General features: G+C 37.4%; 1 protein-coding gene across 3 annotated transcripts in view; it reads left to right on the forward strand.

Moving 5' to 3' along the window:
• dpp6b (dipeptidyl-peptidase 6b) overlaps positions 1 to 19,141 on the forward strand; it is a 239,238-nt gene that overhangs the window by 144,179 nt on the left and 75,918 nt on the right. For all 3 annotated transcript variants that reach the window (XM_056473708.1, XM_056473725.1, XM_056473717.1), the window contains exons 2-3: positions 3,700 to 3,814; positions 9,124 to 9,222. In XM_056473708.1, coding sequence (XP_056329683.1) covers positions 3,700 to 3,814; positions 9,124 to 9,222 — 214 coding nt within the window. The remainder of the gene's footprint in view (positions 1 to 3,699; positions 3,815 to 9,123; positions 9,223 to 19,141) is intronic.

Below are 19,141 nucleotides of genomic sequence, written 5' to 3' on the forward strand. Positions count from 1 at the left end.
AAATGAATGAATGAATGTTTATTCTTTTCTAATAGGTATTTTATCGCATTTCAGGTTGATTTTTTTATTCTTAAATAAAGATGGCATTTTATAAAAAAATGATATAAGATGAGTTTAAATGAAGTCTAAATTAAATATCTGTCTATGTGGTAATAGAATATTCATAATGAAGTGTTTGTTATTAAGTGCAAATTTACCGCTCCACCCTCAAAAGTAACACAGAGTTAAATATCTTGAGCGTCTAAAGCAATTTGTGCTTACTGTAAATAGAATCTATCACTAAGAATGTACTTAGTTTAAATAGCCACTGTCATATTTTTATGCTATTGGCAGATTATTTGCTAAATAAGAAAAAAAAGCAGTTAAATTATTGTCATTACTGTAGATGTTATTGCTCACTGGATACCATGGACATGCATATAGTGTAGCCTAGTAGTTTAATAATCTACAGTTTTGCTTTGTCACCTGTGATATTAGATATATTACAGTAATAAGAATTAAACTTGAATTGAAGGATGCTGACATCTTTCTTTTGGATTCACCGTTGACATGGTGAATCCTAATATGGGAATTCCATTGATCATGGCTTTTCATAGTCATGGTTCGGCTGCACTGTAAAACCCAACAGTCAACTTTATCAAATGAAATGAGTGTAGTTAACTCAAAATTGACTGAAAGTTAATTCTACTCATTTGAAAAGAGTTTTGAACTCAGTGTTGAAAGTAATAAGTTGAATACCTCATTACTTCAACTTAAATGGGATAAGTTCACAGTTTTCGCATAGATTATTTTTTAACTAAAATGGTTTGTTGCAATCGGTTTCCTCAAACAGTTTGAGTTGCCTTAGCTTATTGGGTTTTATGTACTCAGTTGGTTTGAGTTCTCTTCATTTATTGGCTTTTACTGTGCTTAAATTGCTGTTTACTTAAATGGATTAAGTTCACAGTACTCATTAGGATTAGTTTTTGAACTTAAATGGTTTCTTGCAGTTGGTTTCCTCAAAGTTTAAACTCCAAATTGGCTGAAGCACCTTACTGAAATGAGTTCTATGACTGATGTAAGGTCAGCAGGCATTTCTATATCTTTGTAGATTCTATAAGGATTAAAGATATGAACAATACATGAGTGCAAATCACTATGGTAAACATTGTGAATGGACTGGAAATTGTATTTCAAAGTAATTGTCTATGTCTGTTTAAATGAAATGGTTGTGGTACATTTGAGATTACTGTTTTATTGAACTGATGAATTGGAAATGTTCTGTATGAAAATGTAAATAAAGAAAAAAATTGTTCACCTGCTTGGCTTTTAATTACTAATAAGATAAACAGGATACGATACTGTATAGGCACCCTATAAAATACTAAGATTAATTTGGGACAGTTTGCTTTATTTATTTTTAAAGGCAGATATGAATGTTACAATGTAATAATACTAATTTTTGTCAATTACAAATAAGATCACATGAGTTTTAAATCAAATCTGCGATCTTATTATGCTATATCAAGCAGCTGAGGAATTTTCTAGGTAATTGTTAGTTCAAAATTACCCATCTGCAGTATCTATGCTTTTTTTAAACCTGCTTTATCATCTGCCAGGTGACTATCCTAAGTCAGATCACCTTGAAAAGTAAAGAACAGCTGAGACATCATTCATGTCTGTTGCAGAAGTGGCAAGGGACACGTTATTACTTAAGGTTCAGTCATTGTATGAGAAAAAGCAATGTTTTCAAGGTGATATTTAAGCTGTTGTACTTTTGAATTTGTCTGTGTAATTGAATTGTAAGCTCTCAGAGAGCAGGAGGCTGTTCACTGAACCATCTCTTGTGCAAAGGTAACAGAGACAATCAACCTTCAACTTTACAGGAACATTTCACAAGGCATTTTTGAGGCTGTCCTTGGAACCTGATGGTAAAACAATGCTTTAGACCAGCTAATTAAAATGAATAATGTATTCCTCTTTCATGGGCCACTCAAGGCTATTTCATTGTGTATGCTCATTGTGTTTGATCTGAACAGAGTGGGAGGAGCAGGCATACATTCAATGTAACACATTCATTAGTGACAATTTCAGTTGCAAGAGGGTTTTTATCATAGACAGTGATACACTGATAAGTGTAACTGTTCAGGATTATTACTGGACAAAAGTCTGACGTTGGCGAAACTGTAAATGTTTAAGCTTTTGCTTACCAAGGCTGCATTTAATAATTGAATGAAAACAGAGAAAAGTGAAATATTATAAAAGAAATATTTTTAAAAAATGTACTTTGCTGTTATAAAAGATTAGGTCACTTCCAAATAAAAACTTTCCTGATAATTTAATAATTTTGAATAAGGTCTAGGATGCAAACTTCTGTGGTTTAAAAGTTTATATATTTTTTAATTGTTTATTTTATATTTTTTTTAATGTGAAACATTTGTGACTGTCGTCATTGGCAGTGGTGAATTAATTATTTATGAATAATTTATTAACTAATTAACTATTTGTTGCCTATCGTTTTAACTGCCTGACCTGCATAGTCTTTGTTTTACCCATAACCAAATCATAAATAAAGATAAGTTACACACAAATCACCACCTGTCTATCACTTTTTCTGCAGGACTCGTTATAATGCCATCGAAAAACTTGGTTGGTAAAAAAGGTGCACAACTAACAGTATCTGAGGTTTTTGCTAAAATTACTAAGTAGTATAAGCGTTAAAGCGAAAGCTTGAAGCAGTTTACTGACACTGTGACACGTTACCTGATAGATTCAAAAGACCGAAGAGTCGTTAGATAGAGACAAGATTAATTAAATATCACGTTTAACAACTATAGTGAGACGCGATCCAGTGGTACATCCTTAAACTGTCCAATGTGCACTGCTCTCTTGGGTTTTGTGCTCAAAGCACCTGCTAACTGCCTGGAGCTCAGACGAGCGCATGACAGTGTCTGTGTCTGTGTGGTCACGGGATGTGCGTTTTCAGCAGTATAGTGTGGACGGAGGGCTGTTCAGAAATGCTAGATAAAACACCAGAGTGAATGTGGATCATTTTCGTTCTAAAATGCCATTTTAAAGACATATTAGAGCAGGGGTGTCAAACTCAAATTTGCAGGGACCTTATCAGTGACTGACAATTCATAGGAGGGCCGTTTTACCATTTAAGCATAGGAAAAATGTGGAAACCTGATGTAATTGATTCACTCAGACATTCTTCCCCAGATTATCAACGTTTCTTTTTGTTTCTTGTTGTACATATTGAAGGTGTAGTTTAAATTGCTATGAAAAATACTACAATTTAATAATAGGCATAATAATATTACTAATTATGTCCCAAACAATTGTTGCTTAACCAAAAGTTTAACAGAGTAAAACAGCAGAAAAGAGTCTGGGTAACTTTGTTGACTTTACTGGCAATTGTTCATCTTAATATCTTTTTTTTTTTTGTAAAACTACAGCCAGCTCAGCATTGTGATGTCTCTATTGGCCATCGGCGATGGACTATGGCATTGTCTATCGACCCAACCCTAATTTATGTATATATATATATATATATATATATATATATATATATATATATATATATATGCCCACAATCTTACCAGAATTCTAAAAACCATTGAAATTGATAACAGTTCAAAACAGTTTTTTGTTTAAATTGACTGGACAACATCAAAGGTTTCAGCCATTACATATTGTGTGTGTTTGTGTTTTTGATAGGAGTTGGTTGGGGGTAGTGCTCCACAGAGAAACTGGAAAGGGATAGCCATTGCTCTGCTGGTCATCCTGGTCATCTGCTCTCTGATCGTCACCTCTGTCATCCTGCTAACACCTGGTGAGTGTTAATAATTAAAAGTTGAAAGTTTAAATAGTCGTAGAAATCTCACATCTCCACTGGAGCAGTTGTTGAAATGTCATAATTGAATTGAAATTAAAACAAAATGTGTGTAGGAACAAGCTAAAACAGTTCAGCTTTTTATTTATTCACTTACATGTTTTACTGGAAGATGCTCTTCCTGCTACAACCTAGTCCTGAGAGTGTCACAAACTGAATTGTACACATTACTTTTAGCTCTAAACATTTCAACACACAACTGGTTCATTTAACATCTGAGAAAAAGCTGATTTTACTTTAGCTGATACTGTAAGTTGCACAAACTTTGAGAAATCCCATAAGCTATAAACCACTGAGCAAACTTTTTTCTCAGTGTGACTGGATGTGTATAATATAAATTGTTTATTTTTTCTTATTTTTTGTATTAAAGCAAAGTGATAAAGAAGCCAAGCAGTTGCTACAGCCAAAATATTCTTCAAAGTTGCAGGCTCAATTATGGTGATTTTCCAGGGTAATTAGCATAGCATGCATAACATGATTGTTCTTCATCAGGAGGAAATTGGGCTACCATGATTCCCCAGAGTTATGTTTTTTTTTCAAAGATGAGTGATAGCATATGTATGCAAGCACAGATCAATTTTTGAAGAGCCTAAATTGGGAGTTGCCTCAAGAAATAAGTGAACTCATTTTTAACCTTGCATAATTGAGGGTGAGAACACTGACATCTGAACCTTGGTGCATGGGCACCAAGCAAGCCAAATAAGACCAGTAAAAAGAAGGTTTTCAAGTCACTTCCAAATGAACCTAGGTGCAGTTAGACTGAAATATAAATGCAGCATGAACCAATGATATCTAACCAAACCAAAAACAGGTTAAAAGTTAAAAATGTGCCATAGCCATGATGTTGCCAATTATAATTTAATATTGGCATTCAATTAAGGCTGATCTTCATTTGTGTGTGACAAAGAAATTCCTGGCATTGTTTTGACTCCTTCATACATTGTGTGAGATCTTAAAGAGGTCTTAAATAAAAATAGTATCACATTTTTTTAATAAAATTAGCACATTTAGTCTAGAGTTTTCTGTAAGTTTTGTTGCAAAAATATACACAATACACAAATATACACGATACACAAATATACATGATACACTTTTAGTGTCTGTCTTTTGTTCTTTAAAAATGTGCTTAGTTTCCAGAGATACAATGAGATTTACTATTCAGACCAGTGGGAATATTATTTATATACTGAAATAAATGTAATTTGTGTGGAGCAGGGTCTCAAACTCAATTTACCTGGGGGCTGATGGAGGCAGAGTCTGGGTGAGGTTGGGTCGCATCAGGTGTTCCACAAGAAATTAATTATATTATTAATTTTTAATTTGTTTATTTTTTTCATCTTATTTTGTGTTAAAAAAATAAAAATAAAGAGATTTGGGATTTTTTTTTTTACACAAAATAAGATGGAAAAAATAAAAATAATTTATAGGAAAATAAATCAATCAGTAATAAATATTAATAAAAAAATAAATAATAATAATAATAATAATAATTAATAATTTACTGTTATCCACGTGCTGCTGTTACAGGAAAAAGAAGCAACTGTGTTGTTGTCATTTGTTTTGACTACTTTTACATCACGGTGTGACCCTATAAGTCCAGGTTACTGGGAACTCCTGTTGCCGATGGACAGGTGTCGATATGTGACTATAGATGACTACATTAGGCTGCATTGAATTCCTTACTTTTCTTTTGGTAGGTACGTTCAGTTCTGCATACAACAGTAAAGTGCCATACATATCAAACTCGCGGGCACTAACATTAAATTTTCAAATTAGTTTAAAAAATCGTGTGGCTTGCGGGCCACAAATTTGAGACCCCTGGTTTGGAGCTAAGTTTCATTATTAGAATAACCAACTATTGCATATGCTTTACTGGATTTTGTAGGATATACGATGTTCACAAAATGTACTCTCATATGATTGATATTTTATTATAGCATGCAAGATTATATTGAATCATTTATTTATTTTTATTTACTCATTAATTTTCCTTTGGCTTAGTCCTTTTCATCAGGGGTTGCCACAGCGGAATGAACCACCAACTTTTCCAGCATATGTTTTATGCAGCGGATGTCCTTCCAGCTGCAACTCAGTACTGGGAAACACCCATACACACTCACATTCCCACACATACACTATGCCCAATATAGTTTATTCTATTCACCTATAGCGCATGTGTTTGGACTGTGGAGGAAAGCGGAGCACCCAGAGGAAACCAGTGACTTTCTTGCTGTGAGGCGACAGTGCTAACCACTGAGCCACCATGCTGCCTTATTTATTTTCATATTTTATTTATTTAATCTGGTATTGTTAAAATGTATAATGCAGATTGTATTCCTTTATTTCAATTACCAAAAAAACAGCGAATTTCCCCCTGCTGCATATCACATTAATGTTATTTAATTAATTTAACCTTTAGTTAATTTGCTAAGTGTTATATTCCTACTGAATAGATACTTTTAGGGTAGGAAGAAAACTAAGTGGGTGAGCATAGTCGTCTAATAGCAAAAAGTTCTGTCTGATTAGATCAGTGTGCATGGATCAATTGAGCTCTAAATAGAATAAGGCACACCGGGGAGTCTCATTCTCAGGCTCAGCCTCCACCTTGTCAACCCTAGTAATTGGCTATGTGGCCCTGTGGACTAGCTAGGGAATTATTTGGTGAAGCCATATCTCAAGGGACAAACAGCCAGACAATATAGCCCACATAACATAAAAATATAATGATACTACCTATAATAAAAAAGGTTGTTGTTTTCCAAATTTTTGTCCTCTCTTAGAGCCGAGGAGGTGGTTTAATTTAAAAGCAGCTAAGTTTCCCCATTTCTGAAACTTGAGATTGAAGAGCAGATGTGCTTTGAATTACAAGTCATAATCTATAGAGAAAACTGGGGACGATTGATGCAGTTTTGACATTTTTTTATGCTTCAAACACACATGTCCTTGTTTGATAGAGAAACTCTTTGTTGTGGAATCCACGTTGAATGAAAGAGAAAATGGGGCGCAGAACTGAAAAAGAAGGTTTATACTTTGACTAAAAAAAAAAATTTAAGAATCCTCCCAGAAAGATGTATGAGCTAATAATGCTAATGGGTAACCACTAACAGCCAAAACTTGTAGATTTATTAAGAACATAATCTTATTAAATTTACAATTTAAATGCAATTATCTAAATGATTTATTGATTAATTGATTGACTGATTGGTTGATTCAGTTAACACTACTATACTTATATTGTTTCTGTGGCTTTCCAGATTGACCATTTTCGCTATTAGCTTAGCATTGCTGCTCACCAGTACTTCACATCTCTCCTCCAAAGCTTGAATTTTTCGGTCTTGTCACTCGGATTTATTTTCCAACAAGTTCACTTGTTGACCATGTTCTGCTATAGTTGTTTGTATTTTGTCGAGATTCTAAATCGGCTGCGATGCTAACTCTTTGGTCTTCTAGCAGGGTAGCAATGTTAGCCAGTGTATCGTTGTCCACTGGGGTGGTGTCAACTTCAGTCTTTTTCGATGTCTTTGTGGCTTCGACATTTTCCTTAGTTGTTTAAGGTTTTAATTTGGAATTTAGATCAGTTTGGGGTTCAAGAGAGGAAAAGTTAATTTTAAAGATATTGCTGCGAGAGACAGAGACCGCGCTGCCTTTACATGTTAACTGGAAACGGAAGTCCTGATTGATTGATTGGTTGGTTGGTTGGTTGGTGAATTGATTGATTAATAGATTGATATGATTGATTGATTCATTCATTCATTCAGTTGGTTAGTTAGGAAATTAGAGTACTGTTCATTTCATTTGCTTTAAAAAAAAAATATATATATATTTATATATATATATATATATATATATATATTATTTTTTTTAAAGCAAATGAAATGAACAGTACTCTAATTTAAATATATATATATATATATATATATATATATATATATATATATATATATATATATATATATATATATATATATATATATATATACATTAAAATATATTTTATCATGATTGCTAACTTGTCAGTCATTGTAAAACATATTTTATATACCAAAAAAACCTTGATAGGCTTATTTAGATTAAGAATCATTTGGTGGCAGATTAGGAAGTTTTGCCAATGAGTAATCAATATGATTACCTATTTCTCAGCAGTATCTGTTGATACTGCTCCAACACATTTAACTGACAATAAGAACATAAGTACATGTCAACTTACACATACTCTAACCACAACCTAAGAGTCTACTTATAATCTTAAGAGAATTAGTTGGCATGTAGATGCAATGAGTTCAAAACAGTTATGCTGTTCGAATTTACATGTGTGACACTGAATAACGATGGAACATTATTTAATCCATAGGCTGTTTTAACAGTGTATTTAAAGTGTACTCTGTAACGGTTGACTTAATGTTGAATTGCTCATTGTAAAACGTTAAAACAGAACTTTTGAAACTGACTTGAATTTTTATATGTTTTTATCACTTTGGTGTATACCAAAATGTCTGGTCTTTGACCAAAGTTTGCCTTTTTATGCAATTCCATAATGATTTTCATAACAGTTTACACAAACACTTAAATTTGAAATAACAATGATGTTTTTTGGCATTTATTAATCATGTATTAATTAATCAAATAATCAATAAAATTAGTCAAAACTGATATCAAAATCTTTTTTTTTTTATTTAAAAATTTGTATTTGTTAATAGGCAAAGAACTGTGAACTAGTAACATGAACTGTTTACTATTATATATTTTTTTACCGACCAGCAGATATCAAGTAGGTATCCGCAAATAATGGTTATAGTATGCTAGTAAACAAATCAAAATGTATTTATATTTTGGCACATTCTTTTTTCAGCACATTTAAGTTTACTGTAAAGCACAGACTCTTTTAAAAATATATATGATTTAAAATGTGATGAAATTAAGTAAAAATTAAATAAAAAGTAACTTTGACTTAAATTCTGCTTTGCAAAAATGTACTTTTGATAAACTGTTCCAAAAATGTATAGTTATAAAAGTTACAAATATATTCTTAACTATCTATAGATCTATCCAGTGTCCATTCAGTACATTCACTGTAAGTGCACTTTATTTTCACTAAAGGTTTGAATGGCTACCATAACTCGGTTACCTTCAAGCTTTGACCTTTCAAGAATTTAAAACTACTTCAAAACCCTGGCCTAGCAGTTTGTCTTGTCAAACATTCCTTTTATATAGTTCACTCTCGTAGTAATGTCTACATTCTCTGCCCACAGTTGAAGATACCAGCCTGGCCTCCAAGCAGAAGGTCACAATTGAGGACATCTTCAGCGGGAAGCTCCAGGCACACAACCCTCAGGCAACATGGCTCAGCGGTGAGTGGCAGTTAAGTTCTACTAGCTCTCATTTGCCTGCTAGCACTGTGGGTGGATGCAGTCACTTTTTGCATCATCTCACAACAACAAAGACAAAAAAAATTGCATCAGGATCTGCAGCTAAAGCCTCACACTGATCGAACGCAATCTCGGTGGTACTTCAGATGAAACTATCCATTTAATATGGACAGGTGTGGACTCACCTAGCATTGCTTATTCTTTTCTTCTATTCCTTCATCATGAAAACTTTATGTTGGTTTTGAAGGCTCTGAGATTTTACCATGCACTTAAAGTAGTCACATTTCTGACATTTATTCATTGTAAATAGGGATAGTGGATAGGGTTCAAGTCAAGTTGGGTTTTACTGTCATTCTGCTGCATATGTGAAGATATAGTGGAATGAAATATGTCTGCAGGATACTACAGTGCTACATACTATAGTTAAACAAATGAAGAGTGCATATGCAAAACCCTCTAAATCCATCAGATCTCTTATTTTGTAAATGAGCATTTTTATTAGGCTCCTATGATTAGGTTTAAAACTTTAATTTTATATGTAATGATAAGGTTATTAGCTAGAAAAATAAAATAATTTTCTTTTGCGTCAAAACCAACTAAATCCACTTCTGCTTTTTATGCAAAAACTTCTAAATCCACCTATTGGGACAAGACATTGTAATGAGTTGAAAATCACTAAAGATGCAATTAGAGATTATTTTACCAATCATAAAACACATACACAAATCACCTGAAATTAAAAATACAAAATAAAAAGTAAGTGGCGGTTCATTCCGCTGTGGTAACCCCTGATAAACCAGGGACTAAGCAGAAAGAAAATTAATAAATGAAATCTGTCAAGTAAGTGCATTAATCAATTACATTAAAACTGAAATTAATTAAATCTTAATAATCTGTTGTAATTTTTTAGATTTCGGATTTAAATTTAATGCAAGTGGAAAAAAGTAAACAAGCTTGTTAGATTCAAATAATGCAGTGTAAAACATTGTGAAATACATTGTCTATAAAAAAAAAAAAAAGAGTTTTATACATTATATTTATCTTTTAAAACATAGCTTGCGTTAGCAAATAAAAAACAAGGTAGGCCCACTGTGAGAGAAGAAAAAAAAAAAAGTATGTCTCTCAGAAGCTGTCATTTATTTATCCTGCCTATACTCAAGATCTTGGTCTCTTTTTCGCCTCTTGTTTATCCTCATAGCATCCATGTGAGATAAAAGAACAGCATCTTAACTTCATCTTTCTTGAAATGGAGTTGCTGTTTAATGGAGAGTGAATCTGACTCAAAGTAGCGTTGCTGCACAAAAACATGGCATGAATGCATGTTACACTTCTGACTGTACATTGTGTATTTTTTTTATTTTTATAATGCATAGAGTTGAGGTAAGAGACATTTTCATTTGCCATTCACTGACAGTCGGACAGACTCATGCAGTTCGTCAAACTCTGTCTTTTAAAATCGAAATAAAACAGCCTCATAAAAGCCAGCGTATTAGCACACGGTTTCGATTTGCACCTTCTGATTGGTTCTAGGGATATAGCAGGTTTTGCTAACAAACTGTTATTTCAGAATGAGCTGACGCTGGGATTTAGATCATTTTAAACAAAATTATTTGTTGAACATGCACTACATGCCTATAGCATTCACCTAATGTCATCATCTAATTTTTGGCGTAAATGGCATTTAGCGGCTTCGCATCTGAACTCTTCAAATATAGACGTATAACAATACGGTTTAAAAAAAAAAACAACAACAACATTCTAGATATCTTGTTTGTAATATACACAGGCAAAAAGTGATTTTAACAACAACAACCCCCAAGTACAAAACCTAAAAAGTCTGTTTTATAGATTTATACACACTTTAAAAAATAAATAAATAAATAGCATACAGACTCAGAGCACCCATCAATACCGCCACGTCATTTGTACAGTGCTCCCAGGGGAGAAAGAAAAAAAAAATAAATTATTCAACCGCACTAGTCAAGACCAAAACCAATCTGAAGATGCTGGACTTTAGCGCTGTGTATGGGTGTAGTAACAAGCAAACAAACATTTCTTTATTACGAACTTTTGTGCTCAATAAGTAATGTTAATGATGACAATTATTATGTCCCTGGTGTTAATGTCTAGGAGTGAGAATAACAGTGGAAAGTTTAATGTTGGTTGGGGTGAGTGTGAATCAGTCCCTGTCTTCACAACAACACACCAAATTCAGTTTAAAGAATTTATTAAACAAAAAATGATAAAACAAAACTTCGAAGCAAAAATAGGCTTCAGGAGGGGGAAAAAGGCCAAAACAAACAAAAAGTACACTCTAGCTAGTTAAGGAGTAAAACTTTCTGAACTGACCAAGAAATTAAACGAACAACAGAAATGTACATTAACTCCCTAACTAAACATAAACAAGAGTTGGAGAACATAAGCACGAGTTTGAGAAATAAAATGGCACCCACCTCCCCATGGCTTCCAAACACAAAGTTAAGTTTCAAAAGCAGAGTTTAAGTGGTTTCAAATGCTTTTACAACATATTTTAACTTTAACAAGTAAACAGCAACAATTCACAAACCAACCAGGCAGGCAGGCAGGAGAAAGACCACACTCTGGAAGCAAGCTTCAATGTTGCTGACCAGTGATCAGCTTTTAAGCTTGCAGGGCAACGAGCAGCAGGTGCAATTAATTAAGCTCCTCTCCTCCACACCTAGAAACAGGTAAGAGAAGGAGAAAGAGAGAGAGTGAGAGGGAGAAAAGAAACCAAACACAACAATACATTCAAAAGACCATGGAATGTAACATAATACAGTTACTTATTACACTGACCATAAGGCAAAGTAGCACCAACTTGCACTAAAGTCTAGGCGTATGATAGTTTTGTTGAATAAAATCAGCAAACAACAAAAGTAAAACATGTTGTTTAATGATGTTTAATGGTAGAATGACTCTTGAAGAACCCTGAAGATGTGTTACATTTCGATAACAAAACACATAAGTAATTACAGACTGTCGCACAACATGATATTACAGTTGATATTACACGGGCACTACAGCAAGAGTTACAGGGACCACTATTGCAACACAGAGCATTGCCAGTTATAATGCAAATGACTAATGTCTTAAGGTTTTTTTCTGCCACTTTTGTTTATCCCTTTTGTTTTGGCTAATTTATTAGCACCTCATAAAGTGTTAGTTACTTTGTAACAGACCTGAGAGTGGATTGTTGACCTTAACACAATTTAAGATCTCCTACCTTGAGATAAGATATGATTTTGTAAGATCAATCAAATTATGATTTGCTTCTGTAATACAAATCAGAAAAATCCTTTTTTGAATAAAAACCTAAGATAAGCATCTAATATATCCCAAATAACACCACAAACTACAGACCTGGCATGGCTAAATGTGTTTTTAGCAGTTACATAGGTTTGATGTAAGAAGTAAAGCTGAAATTTTACTCTTCCTTTACTCTCCCTCTCTCTTTACTCTTTTGAAATTTAACAATTCATTTCAGGCACTTCGGAGTGAGTTTGTTCTTTTAAGAAATATGTATTTGTGCACTTTGGGGTTTGGAATTTTGCAGGCCTTTTAATCACAAACAGCTATATTACACTCCACATTAAAAGGTCTATCCCAAGAAAAAGCATAATGACCATTTTTAGTATTTTTCAGAGTACTAAGACAGCTACATTTCCCTATAAATACTGTAAAAATTGAAGGAAGAGTTGGCTGTGGACAGCACAGCAGATGGATTCCAAATCCCATAAGACAACACCTGTCCCCCCAAGGCTCCAAAATTAGAATTTGCTCATTGTAATTCAGTATTGACATTAATGTAAATATTTGGCAAATTGATTTTCTTTAGCATGCCATACAATACTCAACAACATGTGCCTATTTTCTGCTTTTTAACTGGCTGATTCCAAGTAAAAAAAAAATCATTATCTAGTATACATTATATACTAGACTTTTATTCTCACTTTCCTTTGGCCTATTTTCTGCTTTTATCAGGGTTCACCCCAGCTGAATAATCCTGCAATTGCTCTGGCAATTGTTTTTAGGGATGTCCATATCTGATCATGTCATCAGAAACAGGCCCCAATCACGCGGTTTCAGACTCAATCGAATCGGACGTTACCTCCCAATCAGGACTCGAATATATACATCTATAGTTATGCAGTGGCACAGAGTTAGACCTCTTTATTGACTTCACATAGAAACAGCAATGCGTGTGGCATGACATCACTTTGTTTTAGAGATGCTATTGGTTTAATGCCGGCAAGGTACAACATGGAAGCTTGAAGCGGAAAGCACAAGTATGTCTGCGGTCTAGAGGTATTGTAAAGTTGATGACGACAATATTGCCATAGCAAACTGTGAGATATGTAAACTTGGGATTGCAAGAGGTGGAAAGGAAACAGCTACATTTAACACAAAAAGCCTGATAAGGCACCTCAAAAACAAACATTCGAAACAATTCTGCGAGTGTACCCAGGCAACCCAACCGAAGACGAATTAAGTAAATAATACGGAACATCCTGGATGTGTTTCTTCACTCTTCATTATTCTTTTTTTTTTTTTTTTGTATTATAGAAGTTTCGGATCGGGTTTCAGAATTGGTAGATACTGAAAATCAAATGACACGGACTCAAGGGCAAAAAAAACCTGATCGGGACATCCCTAATTGTTTTACACAACGGATGACCTTCCAGCCACAACCCAGTTCAGAGTACAACCCTCATGCTATGGCCAAGTTTATATATGGTCATGGTTTTCAGTATAATTTGCTTCATTCATTCATTTTCAGCTTAGTCCCTTTATTAGTCTGGGGTAGCCGCAGTGGATTAAAACCTATTTATCCAGCAAATGTTTTACACAGTGGATGCCCTTCCTGCTGCAACCCATCACTGGGAAACACCCATACACTCCCATTCACACACATACACATAGCTTACAAAATTTACCTATAGCGTATGTCTTTGGACTTGTAAAAGAAACCAGAGCACCTTGAGGAAACCCATGTGAACACAAGGAGAACATGCAAACTCCACACAGACATGGCAACTGGCCAAGCCGAGGCTCGAACCAGTGACCTTCTTGCTGTGAGGCGACCGCGCTACCCACTGAGCCACCACGCCACCCTTGATTCAATTTACATTGTAAAAAAAATCTAATTTCCTTTGAGTGCTTATGCACAATAGCTTGGGCAACTTGAAAAAAATTCAGGTTTTGTTTGGTTTGTACGTTTAGAAATGAAACTTAAAAGACAGTTGTCATTAAATTTTATTGGTGATTTGATTTTAATTTAATCACAGCTTAGCAAACAGTTTTGGAGAATTTTATGTTTCCCATTTAAACTGACAGCATACTGCTCGAGGGGAATTTCAAAGATGGCCACCAAGTGAAATGGCTGGTCATGATGTCAGGTTAGTAATGTGGCAACACATATTCCAGGAAGATAGCTTAACACTTCAAACACTTGCCTCCCAGTCAAATATTTGAAAAAAATAAAGCATGAACTGTACGGTACAAGAGAACGCTCTGGCTACAAAAGTAACCCTCGTTCCCTAAGTGGGGCAACGAAAATGCTATGCGGAAACTTCCACTATGGGGATTTCATCAGAATCCAATCATCTGAAAGAATATAAAAACAGGCCAATGAAATGCCAATGAGTTGGCGGTTTCAGCATGCACAGCTGGCGCAAATGACAATCAAGCTTGTCATAAAAGTGCTGCACGTGCCCAGCTGCGGGATCCTTTTCCAGCTTCAGAGCCTTTTACGGCTGCCAGCAAGGGTTAATCATTGTGGCGAATGAACATAGCATTTCCATTCCCCCACTCCGGGAACGTGGGTTACTTTAGTAACCGGAGCATTCCACTTCGGGAGGGGAACTTCAATGCTATGTGGAAACTTCCACTATGAGGAAATCTATGGAAACCGCCACAACGAAAGAACCTTACCATGTCTCTGGTGAGGGGCGCACCAAGCTGCAGCGTGAGCACACCTGCAACACCATAGGCACAGCCTTCCAACATGTCTCCTGGCCCTTACTTACCTTACTTACCTGTCCTGGTTAGTTATATTTTTCGGGGAGTTGTAAAAATAGACCTAGTTAAATTCTAGGAATTTTAAATATGTGCAGTCCCGATAGAGAGGATGCTGCGGAGGCCACCTGCTGCCCAAATGGGGAGACCTGGTGGCAATAGCATATGGACTTGCCCTGAGAAGATGAGATGAAGAAGAATGTTAGAAGAGAGAATGAGAATGAGAAGATGTTAGCGGGGAGGGAAGACACAAGCCCACCTAAGAGGAGGACTACATTGTAGCTAAGTGAGCGTATTGGATCGCCAGTGGGGATCGCACATAGCAGGCACCTATACCCAGAACCTACCTGGGCTGATCAGCGGAATGCCAAAAACGTAATGGGCCATCACCTGACTCCTCCACTGAGTCAGATGCTGGGGGCCTCGGAGGAACTCTGCAGAGTTTGCCAAGCAGGGAACTCAACTGACAAAGTGAAAAAAAGCACAGGGTTTCCCAAAACCCTTGAGGAAACTGGTTACGCTCGCAGATTGTAAAATATTGTAAATGTATTAGGTGTCACCCAGCCCGCAGCTCTACAGATGCCCAAGAGGATGCGACACTCCTAGTGGAAAACGTTTTCACCCCTGGGGGACATGGCTCGCCCTGGCTCTAGTAAGCGAGGGAGATGGCATCTACTATCCAGTGTGCCAACCTCTGTTTGGATACAGCACTTCCCTTCTGCCGACCACCATAACAGACAAAAAGCTGCTCAGAGGATCTAAAGCTCTGAGTGCAGTCCACATAGATTTGCTAAGCACGAACAGGACACAGCAATGAAAGGGCTGGGTCTGCCTCCTCTGCAAGCAGCGCTTGCAGGCTCACTACCTGGTCCTTAAACGGTGTGTTAGGCTGGGGTCTCAGGATAACATGAGAGTAGGCCGGTCCAAATTCCAGTCACGAGTCACTGACCGAAAATGCCTCCAGGTCCCCGACCCTCTTAATCGATGCCAAAGCAACCAGCAGAGCTGTCTTCAGGGACAGAAATCTTAAGGATACTGAGTCAAGTGGTTCAAACGGATCACCGCGTAGGCTTGTAAGCACTATTCAATTCAATTCAATTCACCTTTATTTGTATAGCGCTTATACAATGTAGATTGTGTCAAGCAGCTTCACATAAAAGGTCACAGTAAATAGGAACAGTGTAATTCAGTTTGTAGTGTTTAAGTTCAGTTCAGTTGAGCTCAGTTCAGTGTGGTTTAATAATCACTACTGAGAGTCCAAACACTGAAGAGCAAATCCAACGATGCGCACCTCTACAGATCCCAAACCATGCAAGCCAGTGGCGACAGCAGAGAGGGAAAAAAAAACTTCACTAAAGGCGGAAGTGAAGAAAAAAAACCTTGAGAGAAACCAGGCTCAGTTGGGCACGACCATTTTAATTTCTCCGCTGGCCAAATGTCTTGTGCAGAGCTGCAGTCTCAGTGGCGGAGGCTGGAAGCTGGCCTCAGCGAAAACTCGTCTGTCTCTGGAGCGTCACAGGAATCAGTCTCATGTTCTCCACTCTTCCATGACCATCGCAGTAGCTGCTCAGGATTCGGCCAGGTCCAGGATATGGAAACCTTGGGATCATCTTGTCGTTGGTCTTGGATCGAATCAGTGACTCTGCATAGTCTGAGGGCCTCGGGAAGAGTATCCCCAGGTGGAAATGGAGAATAAAGAAAATAATTAGCGTAGCTGATGTTCACAGTGTATATCAGCAAGATGCATAACCTGTGTGGAAGCCCCCTAAGTGGTGCACTAAGTGTATGCTTTACTGAACAGATAGGTCTTTAATCTAGTTTTGAATTGGGAGAGTGTGTCTGAGCCTCGGACGTTATCAGGAAGGCTATTCCAGAGTTTAGGAGCTATAAATGAGAAGGCTCGACCTCCTTTACTCGACTTTGCTATTCTAGGTACTACCAGAAGCCCTGAGTTTTGAGACCTTAAAGAGCGAGTTGGATTGTAGCGAGACAGAAGATTGGTTAGATAAACAGGAGCTAGATTATTTAAAGCTTTATATGTAAGAAGCAATATTTTAAATTCAATACGAAACTTAACAGGCAGCCAGTGTAAGGAGGATAAAATTGGGGTGATGTGATCAAATTTTCTAGACCTGGTAAGAACTCTGGCAGCTGCATTTTGTACTAATTGAAGTTTGTTAATAGAGGATGCTGGGCAGCCAGCAAACAGAGCATTACAGTAGTCCAGCCTAGAAGTCATAAAAGCATGGACTAGCTTTTCTGCATCTGAGATGGATAGCATACTTCGTAACTTAGCGATATTTCTCAGATGAAAGAAAGCAGTTTTTGTGACATGGGATATATGATTTTTAAAAGTTACTACAGCAAGATCCCAAGAGGGCATGAGAGAGGGGCAGGGTAACCCCATGCGGTTAATATATGCTACCGCCGCCATGCTGTCCATCCTGACCAGCACATGTTGCCCCTCCAGCACCAGTGAAAAACTGCGCAGAGTTAGAAACACTGCCAACCGCTCCAGGCAATTGATATGCCAATGCAACTGGGTTCCCTTCCACAGGTCCGCAGCTGCATACCCGTGACGTATGGGCACCCAGCTCATACTGGAAGCATCCGTCGAAACAACGTCATGTCTGGATGCCTGTTCTAGGGGCACTCCGGCCCGTAGGAATTTGGGGTCCCTCCAAGGGCTGAGGGTGCGGCGACACAGTGCAGTGACAGTCACTCGGTGTGACTCGATTGTGAAGCCAATGCTGAAGTGGTCTCATATGAAGCAATCCGAGTGACATGGCCACGGCTGTGGATGCCATATGCCCTAGGTGCCTCTGAAAACATTTCAGGGGGACTACCTTTTTTCTGTTGAACTCCCTCAGACAGCTCAGCATCAGCTTCATGGAGACTCTCTGCATGGAGGCGAGCTTGCTCTTCTCTCGGTTGACCTGAAACCCCAACAGGTCGAGATGCCGGAGCACCCTGTCTCTGTGCATAATTAATTGCTCCCGCGAGTGGGCTAAAATTAGCCAGTCGTCGAGATAATTGAGTATGAGAATGCCTGTGAGCCAAAGGGGCGCTAGGGCACCCTATGCGAGGTTGGTAAAAACCCGCCTAGACATAGAGGACTTTGTACTGCCATGCTCGACCTTTGAATGCAAACCGCAGAAATTGGCGGTGGCGTGGAAGTAAGGAGACATGAAAGTATGCGTCCTTTAGGTCTATTGCTGCAAACCAATCTCGAGGATGAACGCATTAGATGATACACTTCTGCGTAAGCATTCTGAACCGCAGCATGTGAAGGTAGCGGTTCAAAACACGCAGATCTAGGATTGGCCGTAGTCCACTGCTCTTTTTGGGTACGATGAAGTACGGGCTGTAAAACTCACTCTCCATCTCGGCTGGAGGGACCGACTTGATTGCATCGTTCGCCAGGAGGACAGAAATCTTCTCTCGCAAGACAGGGGCGAACGCAGGGTTGACCCTGGTGAAATACACGTCCGTGAACTTGGGAGGCCATTTTGCAAATTGAATCGCGTAGCTGAATCTGATCGTGCAAATAAGCCATTGTCATGGGCTGGCCCATAATAACAAGGCAGGTGGGGCAGCGCAGAGTGGGTGGGCTCAACCGGGGAGCGCTGGGGTCCCACAGGAGAGCAGGAGGCGAGAGATTTACTCTCATCTTGCACCCAGACTCCGGAGGAGGGGCTGGGAGTGGGAGAGAAGGGAGACCGTTTTCTTGCACTCCGCGAGCCACTGGCGAGGTGCACTGATCCTGTGAGCTGGAAGACATAGTGTCCCAGACTGGCAGTGTTTGGGCTGTCACATCCGGGGAAGGGGAAAACTGCTCTTTCTTTGAGATTTGGGTGGTGTTAAA

Source organism: Danio aesculapii, chromosome 2 (genome assembly GCF_903798145.1).
Source record: "Danio aesculapii chromosome 2, fDanAes4.1, whole genome shotgun sequence".
Lineage (NCBI taxonomy): Eukaryota > Metazoa > Chordata > Actinopteri > Cypriniformes > Danionidae > Danio > Danio aesculapii.